The 26,025-nt window shown below is 45.6% G+C and overlaps 1 protein-coding gene across 1 annotated transcript in view; it reads right to left on the bottom strand.

The window, feature by feature from the left end:
- Positions 1 to 26,025, bottom strand: part of WFDC3 (WAP four-disulfide core domain 3) — an 85,744-nt gene that overhangs the window by 41,839 nt on the left and 17,880 nt on the right. The window contains exons 2-3 of the mRNA XM_085615162.1: positions 18,819 to 18,965; positions 5,729 to 5,875 (exon numbers count right to left, since the gene is read on the bottom strand). Coding sequence (XP_085471288.1) covers positions 5,729 to 5,875; positions 18,819 to 18,965 — 294 coding nt within the window. The remainder of the gene's footprint in view (positions 1 to 5,728; positions 5,876 to 18,818; positions 18,966 to 26,025) is intronic.

The following is a 26,025-nucleotide window of genomic DNA, read 5'->3' as shown; positions in this document are numbered from 1 at the left end:
TTTAACAATAAATCTAACAATCCAGTCTGAATTTCTGGTATTAGCTCAGAGACATACAAGAGGGATGAGCAAAATGCACAAAAGGATGCATTAAAAAGCACAACACTTGGCACTTTATTGATACTTCATACATTAGGAGGCCACTTCCCAGGTCAGAGACTCTTCTATGCATTAAACACTTTAACTATCACCTGAATATTCCTATTGCTAACCCTATGTACATGACTGATATGACAATAATACAAATGCAGCATTTTGCAGGGGGTTTAGTTGTGGGGTCGGTCAAGTGCATTTCTTTTGCTCAAGCCTCTTGATTGATTTGATGATTGTATTAACTGTTACCTTTATCTACTACAATTACATGTGCTTTTATTGTACTGTTTTTTATTAACCCAACAATAATTTTTTTATCTGACCAATAGATCCCAACAACAAAGTCCAACAGGAAAACAAATGGGAACAACCCTCAAAATCTTTCCACTGGCAGACTGCCCATCTGTTGTGTCCTGCGAGACACGTTCTAGTGTCTCGACAGATACTGATTTAGTAGCCACTCCCGTATGGGAGTGGGCACACACACACCCCACACCCATTCACCACCGGTGTCACGAGTGACGTGACCCGGCAAATAAAAGGGCCCGAGTGCACGTGCTTGTGGCCATTTGTTAGTACCCCACTAACAGTGTCTGTGATTCGTCATCATGTGGGCCTAGGGCCCACTACATAACATTGGAGACGAGGGTGGGATCTTGCCCACTTGTGCAGCCGCTTGGTTGAATGTGGTAGAGGGGGGAGTCTAGCCCATGGAGAGGGCAACCCCCACCATCGGTGATAATGCAGTGGCAGACTGGAAGGTATCCTCCAGAGTCAAAATGGAACGAGCGAGCTGAGTCCTGCCGGCCGAGCGACCGTCGAGGATAAGGGGGAGTGTAGCCCATGTCGCGGGCTTCCCTGCAGCTGCCGCCAGCACAAGGACCGAAGAGAGTAGCCTGCGTGGGTAAAAGGAGAGCACCATCAGCGCAGCGCCGTAAGCCCTGGAGGTGAGAAAGACCCAAATCAGACAGAGGCTGCCTTCCGAGTGAGTGTCGGCCCCACCAAAGTTAAGTTAGTGGTGAGGCTGGGCACGTGTGGTGGTCCCTACCATGTCTGGTGCCTGCACGCAACTGACTGGCACGGTGAGGGAGAGGACTGCCCAGGTGCAGAAACGAGCTGAGTGAGGCGGAGCGTGACCTGGCTTATTGTAGGGAGGAGGCTGCCCGCAAGTGAGGGAAGCGCCGATCTGTCCTTCCCGTCTGGTGCACCGTAGTATCCCCAAAGAAAAGGAAAATGAAGGCAAGAAGCTGCGGCGTCCTCTGGAAATATGTTAGATAAGCGATTTCTTACCTGCGATAGTAGGGAGGCATCAGCAGTTTGTACTGCCAGAGACTGCCTGCAGGAAGGATGGGCTACCGCGATATGTAGAGTAGCGGCAGGGCCACGAGGACAGCGGTAGCAGTGCACTGAGACCCAAGAAGGTCGAGATGTGTCTTCAGCTAGAGGGCATCGGGATGCACGGAAGGCAGCACCCGCCACCAGTTTGCCATGCATTCTTTTGCTCCAAACGACGGCCGAGAGGACAGGACAAGCCGCCGCACCACGAACCGGTCGAGGTTCCAGGGATAGAGAGAAAACGGCCGCGGGCCGCAATAATAAGCCCTGCAGCGTCACCTAGTGGCCATTTAGCAGTACCGCATACGCTGAAAGAGTGGAAAACCAAATTACAGTACTCGACCAGGACATTGAAGGGCAAACATGGCACCAGACCTGAAGTACACCAGCGCCGCCTAGGGGTCATCTGCTGCCACGCAAGGGGAGAAGAGAGTGCTATGGTGCAGTAGCCAGAGGCCAGGGAAGATGGAACGCAACAAACAGCAAGACTGAACTGTAGACACGTGCCCCCCACACAGACTTACCAAAGGTGGGCAGTGTCCTGCACAGCTCCCTGTTTCCATTTGCAGTGGAAACCACAGCTTGTACCAGTGACTTGAGATTAGCTGAGAGAGCACTGTATGCTCCCTGGTAGCAAGTGGCCACTACTGTAAGACATAGTAAAACACACAGAACTCACTACTAGCCTCATCACTGCCAGAGCAGACAAATTGTATGGTTGCATGAAAGGCACAGCACCAACTCTCCTCAACCAGCAAAGGTGAAAGCTTTACAGTACGGCCAAGACCAGCCCTGAGAGAAGGTTGCACCATTCTCCCTACCAGACCCAGGTACCTGCAGGCCAACAGCAGAGCAAAGAGAGCATTGCACGCTCCCATGGTAGCGACAACAAGCTGCCTCAGCAAAGAAGCAAAGTACTGTTTGGGCCCTGATTGCAAGCCATAGCGAGAGTGAAGATACAGGCAGAGTGCTAGCAGACAGCACCCTGGAAGAGACCATGCTTAAGCACTACTAGTGCTCCCCAAAGGTAAGCGGGATGCTAGTGCTCCACAGAGGCAGAGGAGCACCTCTCCGTAATCAGTGGCATAAAGCACAAGAAAGAAGCAGCAACCATGTGCAATGTATGTGAAAGACTGAGCGAATACTCACCGGGGCCCGTTGGCAATGAATGGCTGCTTGAAGGAGTCTGTGCCAGCCAGCCATCCCAGCATGAAAGGTCACCATGGGACCATCAATGAGAGTGTCACAAGGAGTGACCAACCCTGCCAAGCACGCACAAACCTCTGCAGGATCCAGTGCTGCCACTGCGCAGCATCGAAGAGCAAGCACTGTACCCTAAAGCGAAGAATAGGCAGAAGGGAGACTACCCACCATCAGCGAAGCACCAAGGAACTCCAGAAGAGAGAGGGGCTCTGTGTGGCCCGAAAGCAGGAAGGAGAGAGATTGTGGTCACCCTACCTGCACCAAGTACACCTACCTCCACTGCCATCCCTGCAAATGGCTGACACACCTGACAAGACGCCCAGTCCTATTGACAGGACTGGTGAGTGGTCTGTGACGGGAGAAGAATAAAGTCCAGAGAAACACTGCTGGAGACAACAAGGAGATCTTCTACATCTCCACAACAGCAAGGTAGCCCGGAAGGGGCCAAAACGCAGCACAGTGTCCTACCTCACACTGCCGTAAGCAGGAGTCATCAGTGATCCAAGGCTGACGAGAGGAGAGTCGTACACTACAAGTGGCCAGCCGCCATCACAGCTCTCTACTGCCCGTGGAAGCCATTCCCTGGAGAGGGAACACCCGGAGTAGGAGCATCAAAAAGCTGCATGTCAGCACTGCCCGTGGAACCCCTTCCCTGGAGAGGGAACACCCGGAGTAGGAGCGTCAAGAAGCTGCCTGAAGAAGTAGCACCCAAGATGAGTGCCTGCTCACGATGCAGCCGAGAAGAGCGACTAAAGGTTCGCCTGAGTGGTCCGGAGACCATTAAAGTTCAACGGCCCCGTTGGCCATGTTAAAACATGGTGCATGACATTGCACCCGGAGAAGAAGCCGAAGACGAGTGGAAATCGTGTCGCCCAGAAGAGCTGGACAAACGCAGGGCTGTCAAAGACAACGAGAGGAGAAGCAAGAGGACTTGTAGCACCACAAGCCAAGAACACCTCCAAAGACACCAGACAGCCACCAAGGCAGACCGATGGCCCTGGCGACAGCACCAAGGGAGAACCACACGTAAGTCGCAGCCAGCGCAAACCGCGTTGCTCCCGTCACTTCACAGTGAGACCGTCCAGCCCAGAGTGTCGGCAGTTGGAGTTGAATGGCATCCCTGCCCCTGGCCGCAAATGCCAGTAGTGCAAGAGAAGATTCAGAAGAGGCAGTCATGTGGCTACGACGTCCATCCAGAAATTTCCTCTCCTAGTTAATTATCGCCACCTGTCGTCCAGGCCCTATGGCAACTACATCATCAGTGCCATGGGCATGACACTGTACTCAGCAAGATACGTGGAAGTGGGACCGGAGGGTCCGCACCAAGAATTGGACAACCAATTGAGGTCAGATGGGGAAGTCGTGATTGGTAGGGCCGGACGATGATGAGAACCCAAGCTACAACAGGAGTGAGTCCTGACACAGCGACAGCAAGAGAGGAGGACGACAACCCGAGCAAGAACTAGCAGCTGCACAGCGGGAGTCCGAGAGTAAGCCAATCAGCCTGCGCGAACCGAGTCTCAAGCCTTACGTTCATCAGCGTGTTCACCACTCCTCTGTCATCAAAGTCCCAACAGCCCATGAAGCACAGGTACATGAATGCAAGTGCCTCCCCAGAGAACATGGAAATACCTGGCCACTCCCTGCCTCAGGTGATCGACTCCAGACTAGACACCTGCATCCATCAAGGCAAGTCATCACCCGCCGTTGTCCCGATTCACCAAATGGCTGGCAACGCTACCATGCCAGTCCTCATCAGGTGCGTCTACCGACACCATCTCGGATACACATGGATTGGAGTCCAACACTATTGCGCAACTAACCAACAAGAAGACTCCGAGGCTACCTGCTAACCTGGTCTGTACCTGAACTGCGGCAGCGAGAGCATGTCCTGACCAAGACCCACACACCCTTGAGGTTTGTGCGAGAGACTGGCTACTGGCTCCTCGGTGCTTCGCAGCTGCCCCCAGCCGGCACACACGCAGCCCCATCGCAGCCCACCAGCAGTCCCGTGGCAAGCCCGACAAAGGGTCTCCCCAGGCGGGAGAGTTGGAAGAGACATTGCCCCACCAACAGGTCACCGGACACAGCCTCATAGAGACTTCAGGCAATCTGGAAATAATCCAGTGAACTGTCTCCCTGGACTACCACCATGATCTTGACGCACCCAATCAATAAACTGTTGTTATCCACCACATACCATCCTGCATGTCAGCGAAGGGAAGCTACCTGGGACTAAAGGACATGCTTACACCGGCACGTTCTCAATGCGCAGCTGATGTCTCCAAGCAAGCGTTCATGTCCTGAGCCACTCGGGTTAAATGATGAGTGCCCGCCGAGATCGTCCTGCTACAGTTGGAGTCACCAGTCCCTGTCTGCTGGCTACCGGATGTCTAACCCGAGAAGCTGATGGAACCTGTGGTGCAAATTTTGGTGTTGTTTTATCTCTACAGGTTGAACTAATGAGCTTTTGTTTTTCATTAAAATTTTGGAGGAATGTTGTGTCCTGCGAGACACATTCTAGTGTCTCGACAGGCACTGATTTAGTAGCCACTCCCCTATGGGAGTGGGCACACATACACCCCACACCCATTCACCACCGGTGTCACGAGTGACGTGACCCGGCAAATAAAAGGGCCCGAGTGCACGTGCTCGTGGCCAGTTGTTAGTACCCCACTAACGGTGTCTGTGATTCATCATCATGTGGGCCTAGGTCCCACTACATAACACCCATCCAAGCAATAGATAAGCATGAAAAACACCTGAAAGCCAAAATCCGAAGAGGGCTGATCCAAAGCAGACCCTCTCTCTTTACTTTCTTTTTCATTTTCAGAAATCAAGAGCTCTCGCATAAAGATGATGTTAGGGTGCTGCGCTGTTGGAAAAAGACTTAAAAAGTAGCACCCTAACATCATCTTGATGCACGAGAAAAGGAAAGCTCTAACTTCGAAGTAAACATAGAAACTACCATAAGGAGAATGATGCCAGAGGATGCACCACTTGTGTTTGCCGCACACATAGACACAAGCCATCACAAACACATGAAGGAGAGGTCACAAATATTTCACTTTGTAGCACAGCATTTTCAGCCACATACCTTTGGAAGATGGTTCACACTTGCGTCCTGTCTTCGTGAGGCAGCATTTCAGGCCGTCTGCACACTCACTGTCTGAGGTGCAAAAATCCAGTCTGTTCTTAATGTCAGCCTCTTTGAACGACACAATCGGGCACTTGCCAGGCCGTTCTGACTCGAAAAAAAGAATGGAAACAGAAACTTACAAATTCAAGCCTGGAATCTTTTTTTTTAGTCTTTCTATGTTTATTCATTTCATTTCTGCCATTTTCTTTTTTTAAGGGGTGGAAATAAATTATCAAGCTCTTTGGGTGCTTTGAGGCATGAAGTCCTTTTTACCAAATGGAACAGACAGATCAGAGTTTGTTCTGCACTTTGTTCTTTCTTGGCTACGCTTCATTAACCTTGAGTTAATTTTCCTCGTTCCAGTACCTATTTATTTGAGGAGTTCCTTCGCTCAGTGGCAGTCATTGTCCAAGCTGAAGGCTATTTTCTTTATATTATTTCTACATAAGAGATCTTACTTTGCTCCCCAGTCCTATAATGCCACCCCACCGATTCCAAAAACACTTGAATACCAAGTTTACAGAATATCGGATCAGGTCCTAAGTGTTAGAGGTGAAAGGAGGAGGGAAAGAAGGCAAGAAGATGAAGACTAGAACTCCGAGTAAGGACAAAAGTATGATTACTGATGAACATTCATTAACATGTATCAGAATCTATTGTATTGTAAGCTAACATTACTTGGCTGGTTCAAAGCTACTATTCCTCTGAGGGCTTACAGCTAAGGGGACCAAGAATGGACTGATTCAAGACAGGAGCACAAATCAAACATAAATTGGTGGTTAAAAAGATCAGATGCCTACTTTTGTACTGTAAATACATAACATACCTAAGGGCTGGGCTTTCCTTGCAAATAAGCCATTAATGTGAAGTGCACTGACCTAAAGTAACAACAAAGCACTTGGGGAGACATCAAATACTTTTGAGGTGGGTAGCTGCCAGGATGTCAGAACTATTGTCTACAAGAAACAATGGTACCAGGGGATCTTCTTTATATGTCTTAATTACTCGTGATCTATCGTAGCACAGCATAAAATAAAGTAGATAAGCAAGCCTGCAGCCTATACTTATTCCTCTGCTTTACCGTCCCCTTGTTCCCAGTCTTTCCTGGTCCTGCTGACCCTGGTAGTCGTCATCAATGGCATCCAGTTGGGTTAGAGACCTGTGGACCTAGAGGTCTCTTCAAGGTCCTAGTTTGATACTCTACAGTAACTGTGGAAAATACCACCTGAACTGTGAAAGGGTAAACAAAGACATGAAACACGTCCATTATTTCTGCTTCACTTCACTGCAGACATGTGGTTCTTCAGCTAAATCAAGAGAGTTCATTGATTACTGCCGGGCCACCTGCAATAACCTCACAAGCGGCATGATCTAGGCCCATGCAGCCTCTGTGGCACAGACTGGCACATCCCTCTACAGGCACACAATCGACTCAAGGACTTTGGATATCTTTGAGGCTGCCACTTTGAATTCAATTTAAGAGGCATTCACCATAGAGGAATCATTTCGTATTGTGCCACTGGTGACGTGAGGAGAAGTTTCATCTGCAGTCTACTAAGACACACTATGTCCATTTAGGTAATGCATTAGATGAGGCATGATTGTCCTATTTCTCAGAAGGGAGGCAGAGGAACAACTTTGATATCACGGAGCAACATCGGTTTAGTGACTAAAGATTGGAATGATAGAATTTCTAAAGGATGGGCAGAAGAAAGCAGGGAACACATGTACGTTTTTAAATGATGTCCCCTAAAAGATGGCCAGAGCAATTAAATGAGTAAGTGTTACCTTTGAATTTGGTAATGCAGGGTCACCCTGTAATGTCAGTTTTTGCACCTCTCCTGACCTATTCACCACGGCCCAGAAGAAGGCTTTTTGTTCTTGGGACACACTGATAAGGATAAGCTGTCCATCAGAAAACCTAGGCAGATAACTCTTCAAATAAAAGTCATGGTCTGGGATAGCAGGAATGGCTTCACTGCAACAGAAACAGCAATGAAATGGGAACCCACCCTTGTGATCAGAAAAAATTCAAAGCACAAGGCAGGGAGCTTCAGTAGCACTTTGAGCAATTCCTCCAGAGGAAGAGGCTATACTACCTTTTACTCCATTTGTAGGTCCATGCATTCTCCTTATGATGTTGTATAGAAGCCACACAAGTCCCAGAGGAAGCTGAGACCTTCATGTGATGGCAGGGAGATATTTGTCACTGTACCTCCTTTAGGTCTTATAGCCAGAAATCTGCGCAAGTCCACAATGCAGTCTATGCTTCTGGATCACACTGACCTGCATTTCCATCTTCCTTCTGCAGTTGATCACTCAAGTACCTGGAAGAACGTTATGTTTACATCATTTGTGTGACAAGGTTGTTCCCGCTAATGGGGATGCAGAAAGGAGGGTGGGGGGCATCCATCCTAGGTAGTTGTTGGCCACACTGCTTCCTGTTCTGTGCTTTATGGGCAGATTCAATTCACATAATCAGTAATTTCGCTTCCTGACAGAGTCTAATTTAGTCCTAGTAACTATTGTGTGTGTGGAAGAAAGTAGCTTCTAGAAAGAGAGGTAGACTGGACGTTCTCAATACCCGTACCTGTCAAGCGCAAAAGGTTCAGTCTATTTGATTTTTAGAACCAGAAAGTACATCAGGGACAGTAATTCTTTGATGTTTAGTAAACCCTCACCCACCTAGTATGGTATGCTTCACCACTAACTTATCCATTTACCACTGGCAGACGTCACTTTGTTGTCCAGATTGTTTTGTCATACATGGAGTGTCGGGGATTGAAAATGAGTGTGAGAGATATCCATGGAACACTAATATTGTGTATGGGCAGGCTAGCTAATAGTATCAACTTTATTCTTCAAACCCCATTCACAGGGGTAAAAATAAACACATCTGTTTCTCAGACCCTTCATGTTTCCTACACATTTTTTACCCCCATCACACCACATGCTCACTATGATCTGGACTACAAAGGGATACCTCCCGATGCTAGAAGGAGAACCAAATGATGAAGCATGCCACACTAGGTGGTCGAGGCTCACTCCAGTGGAGTATTCATCGCTCACCTAATTCTGCTGACGCATTTTGGGAATATCCTTCTGCCTCCCCTCGAGCAGTGGTACTGAACTGCATGGGGACATTTACAACTCTAGCCCTCCCTGCCCTAACCAGTGGTCTTTAATGTGCTTTCAATGCATGTTTTAGCATATTTAACCAAGGCCTTTTGACTTAGCCAATGCTTGTTTACTGTTGTTTTTACTGGAAGGACGTGACCAAAGATTGCTGTTGGGATAAAGAAGGGTATAACTTTGTTGATTCTTGCCCAAATACCTTCCTTTTACCTCTGTTTAGCTGGGACTATCTGTGGTCCATCAATATGTTGATATTTGCAACGCAGGAGATGAGTTTACATTTGCAGAAAATGTTGCAAAAGCTGAGTGTTATCTCTGTAGCCAACAGGCCATGGATGTTCATATTTTATGCGACAGAGAGTTCGGAACAGAAATTCAAGTTCCCCCGCATAAATAATTTCCAAGAGATTGTACACCAACTCGGGAGGTCTTGGCCTGTGAATCTTGTTCAAGAGCTGAAAGTATTTTGAGTTGTTGAGTGGGTGGCACAGGAAGGCCGGGCGGTGTCGGAAGGGATGGACGGAGGCGGTCGGAGGTGGAGTCGGAGTACCGACCGCGGAGCTGCGAGCCGTGAGCCGCGAGTGGCATTTTTCAGGCAGTGCCCGTTATCTGCTTAGCTGTTTGTCCGGGGCAGAAAATACGATAAGGGCATCCGGTTAGGCTACTGGAGCAGCTGAGGAGCTGCTGAGGAGCGGGCAGTTGAACCGGGCCGCCCACACCATACCACACCTCACTGCATTAGGACTGCTACAGGCACAGCTGCAGGTGAGATTTCAGCTTTATTTTGAGCAAAGAGTAAAGGAGAATTCACCCAATAGCAGTAGACTTTGCATCATCTCCACTTCCCGAAGTCAGACCGTCCTATATAGAGTTCTTGAATTACCTGCCACAGTCCTGCTTCTCCTGGAAGCCGCCACCGCCACAGGAGTCAACGCCGCCACGGGGGATTGAACGGACTTCATCTCCTTGCACCCCAGCGGCGCGCACGCCGCGAACGCGGTTTTCGAACGCCAGGAGGCACACATGGTTTGCCGGGCTCTTGCAGTACAGGCGCGCCGGCGTGCTCGGGCCGCGCCTGGGCGAAGCCCGGGCCAAGGGCGGGCCCGTCAGCGACCGGAGGAGGCTGGTCTGGGCCCCCTCTCTGAAATCTGCTACATTTAAGGTACAGTGGACGTCTCCTTAATATGGACCTATTTCAAGCCAACTTACTTACTAGTACCTACCCTCTATGACTATAATTGTTGTTGGTAGTTCTATTATATTTTGAAAATGAATAAGCGTGAGGGGAAGGAGAAAAGTGTGCCGGCGAACGGAAGCATTGTTGGGACCTTTGACCAATTTTTAATCAGGGCTACCTCAGTACTGGAACACGAAATAGTGAGGACAGAACGTTGCTTATCCCTGGAGCCGTTTGCAAACAAAAGATCCTCACTGGGGGGCTTGGCTTCCTTCTATACTTCGGAATGCGGATCCAAATACAACCAACTGTGTGATATAGTATTGGCTGTAGCCCCAGAGTCAGTCCCCGAACCTACTATCGAACTGTCACCATGCGTGTCCACCCTAAAAGTAGAGCCCTATTGTACCAACCATAGAGCTACAACCAAGGCATTAGGGAAGACACAGCAGCCAAGCTTGGGCCAAATCCCAGAACCAGTGGTGAAAAGGAAGAGAGGTGGGGGACCTCAGAGACCTAAACAAGCTAAACTGACTAGACAAACTAAAAGAGGGGGAATGATTCCTCTGATCACCCTATTGACCAAGGTGCCAAAATTCAAAGTCTTGATAAAACCTCGGCCACTGCTACTTCCCAAGCATCTCACTTGACTATGGATGAAGTCTCATGGGAAAGACTGGAAACTTTGATTTCTACTATTTTAAATCCCCTTACATTGAGACTGGCCCAGGTAGAAGATAAATTAAATGGCCTTGAATCACTGGCTAAGTCAAATTTTCGCTCAACTGAGGTGCTGCTAATCAAGATAGGAACGTCTCAAACACCAAAAGAATATGCCCTGATTACGGAAGTTACACATCGAAAAACTAGCAAACGGACACTCCCAGTTAAATCACCCATCTTACCCACCTTATCTCCACTTATAAGGCCAATGCCCGCACCCCCACCACCACCAAAGATTGTTGAGCCACTCAAAATTATAGATGCATTTGATAAATCAACTGATTCCCTTGGAGAATTTGCACAAGCAACCACAAGCCCAAAGGCAGCTGAAAAACTGGACAGCTTAGCTGCTAAAGATACTCTACCATTGATCATAAACGACTGTGAAGCTACTGGATAAACCTTAACATCCCCGGGGCAGGGAAGACCAGGTGTCAGTAGGAGGATACAAAATCAAGCACGAAAGACAATGAAACCTGGAAGCCAGTCCATGACCTTGCATCTTCCACCAGCGGCTGCACCATTGGTGGTGGTATTAGGAAATGTGCCATTACTGCGGGATGGTCAAGTTGAATTTACAGCTCAATTAATGACTAATGCCTTGCACTGGACGGATCAAAAGCTGAGGGGAGCAGGGGGTGTGGGACATGAACATACAAAGGGAATTGATTATGGCAAGAAGAGTATCCTGGATAGGGCCATTAAGGAAAGAAAAAGAAGGGGATTGTGTAGTCCTAAACTTCAATAATCGCTCTACAGTAACATTCCTACTGAAAATTATGTGTACAGGTTTAGATACGAATCCGAATAATATCAGGGTCCTTCCTTTGGGTTTTTTTTTACAGACCACTGCATCCAATAATACCACAGATTTACACATAAAGCTTAGAACGGGGTAGACACTCTAGGGCTGCCTTAGGAGGTTCAACAAATGAATATAATCTAATTTGTCAAAATAGATTTGCTCCTCTTTCCAACTTAGAAGCTTGAGACTGACTACAGGCCCCAATATCATTTTGTAATGAGAGCAATTTAAGCCAGCCTCCATTGACTTTGTTTAATGGGGTTAATATACAGGATTTAACATCAATCCAATTAGAGAATAGTGGGAACCCTCCGCCACCAGCGTGTGTCGCTGTGGACATCTTATTGTCACCTATTAAATTGCCGGGGTCTCAAAATATGGCACACATTGTAGACCCTAGGAAGCCTCTAGTAAATGACCTGAGACAAAATATACAGCAAAATATTGTCTCCTTGGAGCCACTCTTCTATCAACTATTCTCAGAGACTGTAAGAGTAAATCAAACATTATCTAATGAAATCCCAAGTAGCCTGGGAAACATAAACCAAGAGGGTATTGAACTCCATAACGGCGATTCTGTATCCAAAAGACCGTTGGGCATTGCCTCATGGAATATAGCTGGCTTACAAGCAAAGATTGCTTCCTCTGACTGGTCTTCCTATGTAGAGGGGTTTGACATCTGGGCCTTTCAAGAAACCTGGTCACTGAGTCCCATTTTTCGTCAGGGATTCCTACATTTTACAAAACCCGCTATCTCTAATCGAAAGGGGAGACCTTCCGGGGGATTAACAACATGGGTTAGACAACACTCAAGCTATGGGATAGATGAAATACAAATGGACAGTCCTGATATTCTAGCGATTATACTGAGATCAAAACAAGATTTAAATATAATAGTGATTAATGTTTATGCAAGAGGGTTGGCTGGTGGAAAATCTTCGCATACAGTTGTCACATTCGAAAATTCTATCAAACATTTTAGGGGGACAATTATATAGTCATAGCAGGTGATTTTAATTGTACATTTGAGCCCCTAGGCCTCGAAGATAGTGGCCTCAGTAGTGAGGAGGACTCACTTTGGGGTATCCCACTGCTAACATTATCACCGATAACAAAATGGACAGAGGCAGCACTCCAGCTGAAAAGCCTGTGTATGGAATGTGGTGTTAGGGCTGTAAATGAAAGGAGCATATCGGATAGTGAAGGTCAGCACACATTTAATAATGGGATAAGAAGTAGTTGTATTGACTACTTTCTTATTAGTGTGGAGCTTTGGCCTCGACTTATAGATATGGCAATACAACCGAGAACAGAGAGTGACCAAAACCCCCTATTGCTAACGTTACATCTAAAAGGTCTGGGCTGTCAATCCGATCATACTGAGATAGTGACATCTGATGTAATCATGACAAATGATATGAGAAGGGTAAAATGATCAATGCTATTGGGAAATGCACATAACTTAGAGCTGATGAAGACTGCATTGGAAAATACGATATTAATAATTTCAGTACTAGATCCCAATGTGGACAGTAACCATGCAATTATAAAAGCCCAAGAAGTTCTCTTCACTTAATTAAATGTTTTTTTTATTAAGACTAAAAATACAAGGAATTAAGTTCCAAAAAAATCAGCCAAGTGGTATAACAAGGACTCTACAGTAGCGTATAGGAATCTGTCTCATGCAATAAGGGGGAAGGAAATAGAGGGGGTCAGAAATGCAAGGATTGCATATAAAAAAGCCCAACATCTAGCTAAACAGGAGTTTGACGAACTAAGATGGGAAGAATTGAAGCAAGCTAGTTCCGGGAAAGATATGCCGAAATTCTGGCACATTGTAAAATGGGGGAGTGGTGAATTTTCACAAACCCCGGCAAACAATGTTTCTTATTTTGAGGCACAATTTTCTATTCTATCAAATATATCAAACCCAAACCTCGTTTTAGTTCCAGAGACGACACTGATTTTTTTAGATGAGGGAGACTGAAACAGCCCTGGATGTAATCCAGGCGGGAAAGGCACCCGGCCTGGACTGCATTCCTGCTGATCTATTTAAATCCGATAAAGCAAACTGGACTAAATACATCCATTTCTTAGCAAATGCTATAGCAAGAGGGGCACCAAGTCCCAGATTCTTGGCGCGGCGCCGAGATTATACCGATCTATAAAAAAGGGGACCGTACCAGCCCAATACATTATAGGCCAATAAGTTTGATAGACACCATGCAAAAGATTATGGCCTGGCTTGTGCTGAGCCGTTTAAATGTTTGGATAGATGATTGTAAGGCTCTATCAACACTACAGGCTGGATTCCGCCCCCATGTTAGTACTATAGATCAAGTTTTTAGATTTATGATGATTTATTGGACCACAGTAATCCTGGCAGGAGGAACCATATATGCAGCTTTTATAGATTTAAAATCTGCATTTGATCTAGTCCCCCGTTATAAACTTTGGGAATCTCTAAACAAAGCAGGGATGTCTCCTGAACTTCTCTCTGTGATCATAAAATTGCATGAGTCTAACTATGCCCAGGTTAGGTGGGGATACCAGGGGAACGTCACTGAACGGTTCCCTGTATGCAAAGGGGTACGTCAAGGGTGCGTTTTGGAACCTACCCGTTTTTCGCTTTTTATTCATAGGGCATTTACATATTTTTTATCATATCCAACCGGCACTCCCTCATTAGCAGGCATTAAGATTCCACTACTAATGTTTGCGGATGATACCCTAATTTTGTCTAAGACACAAATGGGCTTGCAACAGGCATTGGACAGATTTACGGTATTCTGCAAAGACCATGATTTAGTGGTGAATGTAGATACAACAACATTTATGGTTTTACACAGATATAAATCAGTAAAAGGAAGAGTAGTAATGGATAATGCCATTCTTGATCAAACAGACATATTTACCTACCTGGGTGTGACCTTGGGAAAGAGACTAAACTGGAAACCATAGATTGACATATTGGCACTAAAGCATGCCCAACTCGCCGGTGCCTTTTTAAAAGAATTCTGTCTTTCACATACTAAGCCGGTAGGCCCAGCCTTAGCGATATACAATGCTGAGATCAGAGCCTCGGTACTGTATGGTGCTGAATTATGGGGCTTTGAAAATATAACATCATTAACCATGGCCCAAAATAAGTTCCTACGAGGATTGACAGGCCTCCCACACCCCACGCCACTTAAACCTCTTACTTTAGATCTGGGTTTCACCACATTGGAGGAGTTAGCACCATACAGACCCATAGCGTACTGGAGAAGGCTCTGGACTACGCCAGAGTTACTACCATATGCGAACACATTGAAACATGTTAAAAAAATCGACATGGCATGCAAAATTAAATGGTTACAAAAGATAAAGAGTACACTGGCTGATATGGGTCTTAGTTATATGTGGGAGGATCCGATGAGTAGTAGGTTTCCTTCAAAAAAGGACTATAAAGAAGCTTATTGGAACATGATTAACACTAGGTCGTTGTCCTCAGTACAAAATACCTCTCTTACTGGTATTTTCTTGGAACATAAAATAGAACCGAGATTTGAAGCATACTGGAATTTTATTACGAAACCTAGTGACAAGAAATTGTTCCATCAATTTAGAGTAGGGTCATTGCCCATAAAAACCTTTACTAGAAAATGGCAACATTAAATAGATGCCAAATGTCCCTCATGCCAATTGATGGATGAGACTGTAATGCATATCTTATTTGTATGTCCTGCATATAAAGGCCCGAGAAATAAATATCTAAAGCCGATTTGTTCTAATCTGGGCATAAGATCAAGTCTAACGGCCTTCCGCATTTTGAAAACAAACCTTCGGGAAGACATAGTTATTGCTATGGCTAAGTACTTGAGTTGGATGTGGGTCATTCGCAGAAATAACATCAATAAACTTGTAGAACTTGATTAGGGCCCTATGCTACTTGACTCTGGGTTTATTATCTGTATAGTTTTTAGATAACCATCACACTTTTGCTGCTATATTTATGGGTATTACACGTGTTTTATGAAATGTTTTATACTTTTTTAAAAAACTTATACTTTTAATTTCTAATTTATTTAAAGATTTTAACTTGATTTTATTATTAATTGATATGGAATCTTGTTGCCTAGTGGTGTATGAAAAATAATGTTTTGTATTTTCATTGTGTCTTTGGTGATTGAAATCATCGAAAATAAAGACTACTTTGACTTGACTTGAACTGCATGTGGACATTTACAACTCTAGCCCTCCCTGCCCCAACCAGTGGTCTTTAAGGTGCTTTCAATGCATGTTTTAGCACATTTAACCAAGGCCTTTTGGCGTAGCCAATGCTTGTTTACTGTTGTTTTGACTGGTAGGACGTGACCAAAGATTGCTGTTGGGATAAAGAAGGGTATAACTTTGTTGATTCTTGCACAAATACCTTCCTTTTACCTCTGTTTAGCTGGGACTATCTGTGGTCCCTCAATATGTTGATATTTGCCATGCTGGAGATGAGTTTACATTTGCAGAAAATGTTGCTAAAGCTGAGTGTTATCTCTGCAGCCAATAGGCCAGGGATGTTCATGTTTTATGCGACAGAGAGTTCGGAACAGAAATTCAAGTTCCCCCTCAAAATAATTTCCAAGAGATTGTACACCAACTCGGGAGGTTTTGGCCTGTGAATCTTGTTCAAGAGCTGAAAGTAAAGTGTGGAGTTTTATATAGCAGAAACTAGACCATTTTTATTTTTTGTTAGGCACAGGGAGATCAAGTGATTTGCCCCAAATCACAGAATGTTAAGCGTCCGTGCCGAGACTCTAACCCGGCTCCCCAGCTCTGAGGTCGACCGCCCTAGCCTTAGGCCACATTCTCTCTCAGTGTGTCCCTATCTGGCAAGAAAGATCTTTCTTGAGTTTTTACCTCATAAGAAGAAGACAGGCTGTTGACCGAAAGGTACAAGGCTCCATTTTGGTACAGGTTGCTTTTCCTGCTTATAGGAGAAGTAACTTTCAAACATGGTGATCATCAACTTCAGAGATTTTCTATGGGGAGTGGAGAAGCAGCCAGCATGGAGCAGGAGCTCAATTAATCTAAGTGATTATTCTTTGGGGTTAAAGAGGGATAAGAAAATCCCAGCAAGGCTGAATACCAGAGGATTATCTGGCAAATACAAACCTGCTCAAATAGACCTGACTCGATGACAGTGGCACAGAGAGAGGGGACTCCCAGTAAAACAAAGATATTAGCAGCACAAGATTGAAGAAAACATGGAATGGTAAAGGCCATAAGTAGGGCTTTAAAGTGGAAGAAAGAGAGGGTCGCAACAATGTTTTCACGGAATTAAAAGCTTTTACTGATTTGAGTGCAGACTTGAGTTTATCCTATGAGTTAAGATGCTTCAGCGCTTCTATAGCTTTTTAGTAGGCTCTGAGATGTTTTCATGAGACAAAGAGATCGACTTGAGAGCCTTTGTATGCATTTTCTTCTCTAGCCTGCAACATTCCTATTTAAATGCTTTCCGCTTATTGGAAATCGAGATGCCTGAATGTGTCTGGATCTGCTATATTTTCATGGGGAACCCATGGACAGAATGAGGTTGCAAATACCGATAACAGTTGCAACACCACATATTTTGGCTAGAGTGCACCACTTCTTAGCAAATGGGCTGGTGGAACTGAATGCTAACACTGATGTATGTCCAGTAAGTACCCTGATTTTCATTAAGACTAATAGGCTGACCCATGGGACTCAGTGTAAGCCTACAAATTCCGCATTCAATTCATAGTTAATTGTTTTGCCTGTATCAAGAAGAGGTTAGTTAGAAAACACAGTGCCTCATATCCTTTGTAGCGAGAGACTTTCCATTGTAACTCCCAGTGCTGTAGTTCTAGAGAGAACGAGGGAGAGAGAGAAAGACAGAATGAGGGTGGGAAGACTAAGAGTAAAGAAGATAGAAAAAGGAAGCGAGATAGAGCAAAAGAGAGGGAGAGAAACATAAGGGAAGAGAGAGAGGTATTGACCGAAGGCCAATGCTTCTAGGGCTTCAGGCAGCGGGAGAGATCTCATAGAGTCCATCTTTAGAGGGCTCTCTGAGTTGAGGCACCCATAGGAGTCATCCTGTCATAACGCTAAGATATGCCAGGGTTTTGCTCAAAGTGCTCTCTGAAGGTAGACATCAGATCATGTCAGTGCTTCTAGAATGAGATCACCTGGATCAAACTTGATAGACAAAGCCTGGAAAGAACATTTCAAGCTAGGCCAAACATCTGCCTTTAGCAGTAGTTGGGAGAAAGAAGCATACAGCCTCGGTCTAGTCTTCTTCACGGAAAATGGAGCACTGGAGCTCAAGTCAATTGAAAGACTAAACCCGACTACTCACAATTTATCACAGTGGAAATGAATGAAAAGCGCAACATTCCTGAGAGGTTTCACCCTGCAAGACAAACAGGACTTTTCGATGTTGCGCTATAGGTTCGACCCTACCTGAAGAAACTTATAGATTACAGGGATAGGAGACTCATCGCACAAACTAGAACTGGGACTCTCCCTTTGAAAACTCTGTAAACAAAAGAAAGCAATCTACCATTGCAGAGTGTCTTTGTAGTGGAACTGAGCACATCGTTAGTTTTATGGTAAGATGTCCCCTTATATGCTAATTTCAGATTCATTCTAGAAAAGAACTACTTGAATAGGGGCATGAAAGCATTTTCTTTCTTGTAAGTGATATCTTTGAGGATGTAACTAGAAGCACAAGAAGATATTTTGCTGAAAGTTGGGACCTAAGAGAAAAGAACGTGAGAAAAAGCATAGTGACTCAATAAGATCCTCTCATTGTCACTCCCGGGAAAATCAGTTCCACTGATAAACTACTTTATATCATATGTTGTATGTTTTGCTAATATACCATTGTGTATAAGGCGATTTTGGGCAGTATTCTTGTCTACTGCTTTCAATTTTTGTGATACAGCTATCCCTTGCGCAAAATGTAATCTTTGTATCCCGAAAGCACCCATAAAATACATTCAAAATCAATGCATCGAGAGCACCCTGGATGTCCCATTTTGTTCACATATGTGTTGGTGGTGCTATTGCGAGATGTCATCAAACCCAGGCCTGAAACTCTAAAATGAGATCTCCTAAAAATGTAATCTCGTAAATACTTAAATCAGAACTTTAACAAATTCATGTTGCAGTATTCAGAAAGGTAGGGAAAAAAATGCTGAATTCACATGTACCTTTAGCAGGAGTCTTGCAAAACTTGTCCTTATTGTCAGAGCAGCACTTCTGAACCAGAGGGCAGTCTTCATCCTTCTGACAGAAGGAATCCTGGAATTGGTCTTGAACACTGACCTTACGCTCGGGTGGACACACTCCAGGCCTCTCTGTCAGAACACAACAGCAACAAGAGACATGCATCAGTACACTGACAATTCAGGCGTGGTTTTATACGGACACAGCTCTTGTGCAACAGACACTGCATTCTCCACCTTGAAAGACGGCATCAGGAGGTGGGAGACAGTGAATGAGAAAACTGTTCCTTTCAAACCTGGCCACAATACTTTGCACTCTCAACTCTCTAACAAAGTCAATTCCCTCTTCCAAAGCTCTCAACCAACATTCTATTGAGGGTCTCTGTAGGAAGCTGGCTCTGTATATACTATACCAAATGAGATATAGTGTGCACAGAGTACAGTGGAACCCCAAAGGTAGGCAGAGGTAAAAGCACATAGCACCTTACTCTATTCGTGGAAGTGTGGGCGAGCAGTAAGGCTTTATCAGAGGGTAGTGTTAAGCATTTGTTGTACACACTCAGGCAGCAAATTATGTCACACACTCAAAGACTGAACTCAGACCAACTTGGTTGTATAAAAAATATTATTTAGTTATTTTAGTTCTAGAACCAAGCCAAGCCTGGTGCAGGTAAGTGAAATAATACTTTGCAAAATCTTATGCAGGTTCAAATGCAGTTGATTGAAATACCGGTAAGTCAATGTGTCGAAATTACTTTTCAGTTACTTTTCAGATTACTTTGCACATTACTTTTTAAGTTTCTTTCTCTACTCATTGTGATATGCCTAGATATCACACTGGGACATTTCCTAGAGAAAAGGTAAGTAAATCAGTTTTTGTACATTTGCAGTTTTCAGTGTTTCATACAAACCTACGGAAAGAAATGAAGTTAACGGTTTGCAGGTAAGTGCATGTTTGTGGAAGTTGGTATTCTGGGGTTAGAACCAGGGTTCCTCCAGGGTCGAGGATGCACTCTCAGAACACCCTCAGCGGCACTAGGGCAGCCGGGTGCAGAGTGCTGAGGCCCAATGGGGGATAGGGGGCCTCCGGTTGGTGGCTGTTCATGAGTAGGCCACAAGGTTGTGGGAGCTAAACTCCTGGTGTTAGGCTCAGGGCAAAGGGAGATCCAAATTAGCACACAAGGTGCACCCGCAGCAGCACAGGGGCGGCTGGGTGCAGGGTGCTGTTTTGGCAGTGGGTGCCCTGTTGTTTTCAATGGGAATTGCCAGTTTTGTTTTCTAGCTGCAGGCTCAGTCCAGGAAGCCTTCCAAGATGAACCAACAGCTGAGCAGGTAGGTTGGAGGGCTCGGGGATATAGGTGCACCTCGGGTTCTCTTCTACAGGGCAGCTGGATGCAGGGGTGTCTGTTGAGGTCGGATTTCACCTTATCGGGCCACTCGCGGTTGGGGGACTCCATGCAGAGGCTGCAGGCGATGTCCAGCATCCTGGAGGGGTCAACCCACGGTGGACTCACACTCTGGAGTGCTCGGGGACCTCTTTGGGACCAGTGGGCCACCCGGATCTGGGCTGTAGGCGTTGGGTGAAATGGTGGTTCCAGGCGTCGAGTTTCTTTGTCCTCAGCAGGCTCAGAGTCGGTCCTGGGAGTTTCTTTTGAACAGAGTTGCTGTTCACAGGATATCCGGTCTTTGTTGAAGGCAGTCAGTCCTCCCACAGGTTCTGGAGGTCGCTGGCTGCAGGACAAGGTGACTTTTGCCACAGGGTCTCCGGAAGCTGCAGACGGGCCATTAGGGCTGGGGCCAAGTCAGCGCTTCTCTGCAGTCTTCTCTGCTGGGCGTCTTCTTTCGTCCTTCTTCTTTGAAGGATGCAGGAATCTGTCTTCTTGGTTCAGGGTTACCCCCTAAATACTGTATTTAGGGGCGTTTTAGGGGTTTCGAGGTCAGTAGCCAAAGGGCTATGACCTTAGGGTGACTACACCCTTGGTGTGCTCACCCCACGTGGAGGAGTGGCCACAGTGCCCTGGGTACCCATGGTACCTTTTACAAGGGACTGACATGTGGCCAGAAAGGTGCCAATTGGGGGTACAAGGTACAGTTTTGGGAAAGAACACATGCCCTGGGAACCTGATTGGCAGGGCCCCAGGGCCCATCAAGTCAAAGTACATTAGTAGTCTGGTAAAATATGGGGGGTTACTACAACAGACACCCAGCTTCCTACAGTCTCCAGGAACTATTCTAGTCCAACTTGAACCTCAGACCTGCATGGTCTACCTCCGTACCCCTTTCCTCCCTCGAAGAGTCGAACTCCATGAATCTCTCTCCTGGACATGCAGCACATCCAAAAATGATGTCCTCATATACTTATGAATAAATATATATATATATATTCTCATATATGTATGCATGACAAATTTATATATTACTTATAGTTCAAATATATACACTCCTTATATTTATGTTTAAAATGTATATAGGTCATTACATATATAGCCTAAGTATTTGACTAAATGCTTACAGACCTGCACAGGCAAGGGCAAAACAGCAGTGAACAACAAGGCCAGTGGCCAGGGCACAGTGCAGAGTATGTCCATGAGAAGCTGAACAGGGAATACTTTAACACAGCAAAGAGCAACAAGGCCAGTGGCAAAAACGAAGTGCAGAGTATGTTCATGAGAAGCTGCACAGGGAATACTTGAACACAGCAAAGAGCAACAAGGCCAGTGGCAAAAACAAAGTTCAGGGTATGTTCAGGAGAGACTGCACAGGGAATGTGTGCGACTGTACCTTTCCATGGTCAGCAACACAGTCAGGGGGTAACAATGTGCAGTACAGGCCCACCTGTGTGAGAGACAGATGTGTGAGGGTGACTACCACTCAGACTTGGCTGTCAGGCGGACTGGGAGCTGGCTGTGTCTCGGGGACTGTCGGGGTACTTGACCGGGGAGAGAGTAGACCAGCTGAGGTAGAGCTATGAGTGGCTTGGCAAGCCGGAGGTCTGATTGGACCAGGTGGTGTAGTGGAACGTGGAGGCGGAGTCATGCAGACGGGAGACACGGTGTGGCTGGGAGAGTGTGGAAGGGTGCCTTTCCACTTCTTGGGGATCCTAACTGGCTTGACTGACTTTGGATCAATTGGAAGTGGTGTGGATACAACAGGCACACTCACCACCAAAGCTGCATCGGGTGCAGACGCTGGCACTCCCTTTGGTGATGTGCTGGATCCAGCGGAACCCTTTGCCTGGCTTTGCCTTTGCCCCTCCTTCCCCTGTTTACTAGGTGTTACCCCTTTAGTGCCCTCCTTCCCCTGCTTCACTGGGCTTGGAATGGGAGTTGAGGTGGTGGGTGAATCTGCCTTGGAGCCCTTCCTAGGTCAATTGTTTGTCGTGGTCAATAAAGGCATTGAGGAGAGCTGCCTGGCCTACAGACAGCAGGCGCAAAAGGTCCACAGACTCAGCATTGATGGCAGCTGGGGGGACAGGGGCAGGGACAGCGGTGCCAGGGGTGAAGGACACTTTTCCCCTCTTACTAAGGCAGACAAGGGCAGCACCAGAGGAAGTGACTGGGAAGGTGGGCACTGGCCGCTATGTGGTGGAAGATCGTGCCGCGTCCCCGTTCCCTGTGCCCGCCAACATGGATGCATCACCGCTGGCATCAGATGATGTGGTACTTTGCGTCTCAGGCTGGGATTCCTCCAGCAGACTCCTGTCCCCCTCTGAGGCGCTGGTGACATCTGTGTCACTGGGCTCCTGTGCAGCTGTTGTGCTTGTTTCACCCCCACTGGTGTCCGTCTCCTGTCCCTCCGTGATCACAGGAGATGCTGCATGAGAGAGAGAGATGTAGGGTCAGGTCAGTGGCAGCAACAGAACAAACATATGCAAGCAATGCATTACAAAAGATGACCAATCTACATGTTGCAAACCAGCCAGTGCATCACATCGTGCCAACTCACTAAATTGACTCAAACAGTGCATGGAAACTGGAAATTCAGGCATACGTGAGCCATGTGATGACCACACAGCACAACACCCTGCTAGAGGCTCCGTTCAACCAGGCACACAACTAACTCTGAGCACACCTATGGACATGATGGGGGCACACTACTTGTTGCCACTGACAGATCTGGATGGAACAGGAGTGGACAACACAGACACAGACTACAACATGACATTCCACAATGGCCATGAGCCCATGCCATCCACCATATTGTACTTTGTGGCCCAAAGACTGGTGCACATTGTTGTCAGATGTCTGGGCCTCCCAAATCTGAGTGCATGCAATGGACGCATTGATGAAGGCACACTCTGATCGGGCAAACTGCCTTTCCCTCCCATGGGATTCCCCAGACTACCCCAATGCAAACGATACCTGAAGACCATGACTCAGAACGCAATGGGAATGCACAGCATTCCAATTACCTTTGTAAGTACAGGTAGGGCAAATGCGCAACACAGGCACCCAGCCCAGCAGCCACTTACATGCCACTGCATCACACTACCAACATCACATAGGCCAGCGCTGGCACAGGCTCTGTACACCTTGAGCCACTCTCAGCCAAAGTCACCCTCCCTGAATGCTCACCCCTGTCTTGCTGCTGATGCTCCTTCAAAAGTGCATCCAGCTCGGGCTGTGTCACCGCCAAGATGCGGCCCATTAGTGGTGTCATGCTGCGCCGTGTCAAACGCCCAGTGCGAGGAAGCAGCCCCAAGGTAATCTCCGCCACGTTCTTTGCCAACCGGCTTATGTCGTCCCACCTCTTGTGGCAGTGGGTGTGCCGTCAGTTTGAGACCCCCAGAGCACGCACCTTGGCTGCAATGGTCCTCCACACGGCCTTACGCTGCTGTACCTTGAGCTGCAGGCATGGGAGACAAGAGGGGGAAATCATCAGTGACAGTGTTATGTACCTACATCTCTCAGTGCAGCAGCAAGATACAAACTCATCACAAATCCAAAGATATGTATAACAGGGACAAGAATACATCTCACATGGTACATCTGCATGGGAAAAGCTGATGTATATGCATGCAGGTATGAGGGGGAACACAGTCCCTGCACGGTTGTATGACATAATTTCGACAGACAGACAATCGACCTACAAATATATCGCAACACAAATATCGATGTCAAGAATATCGACATCCTATCTACAACATGGTAAGTGCAAAAATATCGAAAATTAAATATCGATGTCAAAAATATCGTTATTAAAAATATCGTTTTTTTTTTACTTTAAAAATATATGTAAAATAAACCAAATAATACTTATAAATTAAATAAACATAATTAAATATATTGTATAATATTTAAAATGTATAATTAATATATATAATTTAATAAAACTTTAATTAAACATATACATATAATATATAATATATATACTTACTTAATAATTAATTTTAATAATAATTTATGTAACGTATAAATTATTAAATGTTTTTTAAAATTACCAATACATCTATACACATAAAACAATAACATCAATAAATATTTAATAATTACATATAGCAAATAATAATCAATATTTTTAATGTAAATAATTTTTATTATTAATAATATATTACAATAGCTAAAATAATACAAAACATATTAAATATCAGACACAATAAAACTACTAGTCCAACTCCAACAAAAACAACAGTAAAGAAAATGTTGGATAGCGTAGGGGTAAAAATTACTATTCCAACTCCAAAGAGTGCAACAGTAGGGAAAGCGTTGGATAGTGTAGGGTTAAAATTACTATTCCAACTCCAGAGAGTGCAATAGTAGGGAAAGTGTTGGATAGCGTAAGGGTAAAAATTACTATTCCCACTCCAGAGAGTACAACAGTAGGAAAAACGTTGGATAGCGTAGGGGTAAAAATTACTATTCCAACTCCAAAGAGTGCAACAGTAGGGAAAGCGTTGGATAGGGTAGGGGTAAAAATTACTATTCCAACTCCAGAGAGTGTAATAGTAGGGAAAACGTTGGATAGCGTAAGGGTAAAAATTACTATTCCCACTCCAGAGAGTGCAACAGTAGGGAAAGTGTTGGATAGCGTAGGGAAAAAAATTACTATTCCAACTACAAAGAATGCAACAGTAGGGAAACCACTGGATAGCATAGGGGTAAAAATTACTATTCCCACTCCAGTGAGTCCAACAGTACGGAAAGCGTTGGATAGCGTAGGGGTAAAAATTACTATTCCCACTCCAGTGAGTGCAACAGTAGTTAAAACGCTGGATAGCTTAGGAGTAAAAATTACTATTCCCACTCCAGAGAGTGCAACAGTAGTGAAAACGCTGGATAGAGTAGGGGTACAAATTACTATTCCCACTCCAGTAAGTGAAACAGTAGGGAAAGCGCTGGATAGCGTAGGGGTAAAAATTACTATTCCCACTCCAGAGAGTGCAACAGTAGTGAAAGCGCTGGATAGCTTGGTGGTAAAAATTACTATTCCAACTCCACAGAGTGCAATAGTAGGGAAAGCGTTGGATAGCGTAAGGGTAAAAATTAATATTCCAACTCCAGAGAGTACAACAGCAGGGAAAGTGTTGGATAGCGTAGGGGTAAAAAAATACTATTCCAACTCCAAAGAGTGCAACAGCAGGGAAAGTGTTGGATTGCGTAGGGGTGAAAATTACTATTCTAACTCCAGAGAGTGCAACAGTAAGGAAAGTGTTGGATAGCGTAGGGGTAAAAATTACTATTCCAACTCCAGAGAGTGCAACAGCAGGGAAAGTGTTGGATAGCGTAGGGGTAAAAATTACTATTACAAATCCAGAGAGTGCAACAGTAGGGAAAGTGTTGGATAGCGTAGAGGTAAAAATTACTATTCCAACTCCAGAGAGTGCAACAGTAGGGAAAGTGTTGGATAGCGTAGGGGTAAAAATTACTATTCCAACTCCAGAGAGTGCAACAGCAGGGAAAGTGTTGGATAGCGTAGGGGTAAAAATTACTATTCCAACTCCGGAGAGTGCAACAGCAGGGAAAGTGTTGGATTGCATAGGGGTAAAAATTACTATTCTAACTCCAGAGAGTGCAACAGTAGGGAAAGTGTTGGATAGCGTAGGGGTAAAAATTACTATTCCAACTCCCGAGAGTGCAACAGTAAGGAAAGTGTTGGATAGCGTAGAGGTAAAAATTACTATTCCAACTCCAGAGAGTGCAACAGTAGGGAAAGTGTTGGATAGCATAGGGGTAAAAATTACTATTCCAACTCC

This window comes from Triturus cristatus, chromosome 7 (genome assembly GCF_964204655.1).
Source record: "Triturus cristatus chromosome 7, aTriCri1.1, whole genome shotgun sequence".
NCBI classification, from domain to species: Eukaryota; Metazoa; Chordata; class Amphibia; order Caudata; family Salamandridae; genus Triturus; species Triturus cristatus.
This window is presented reverse-complemented; position numbering and strand designations above follow the sequence as displayed.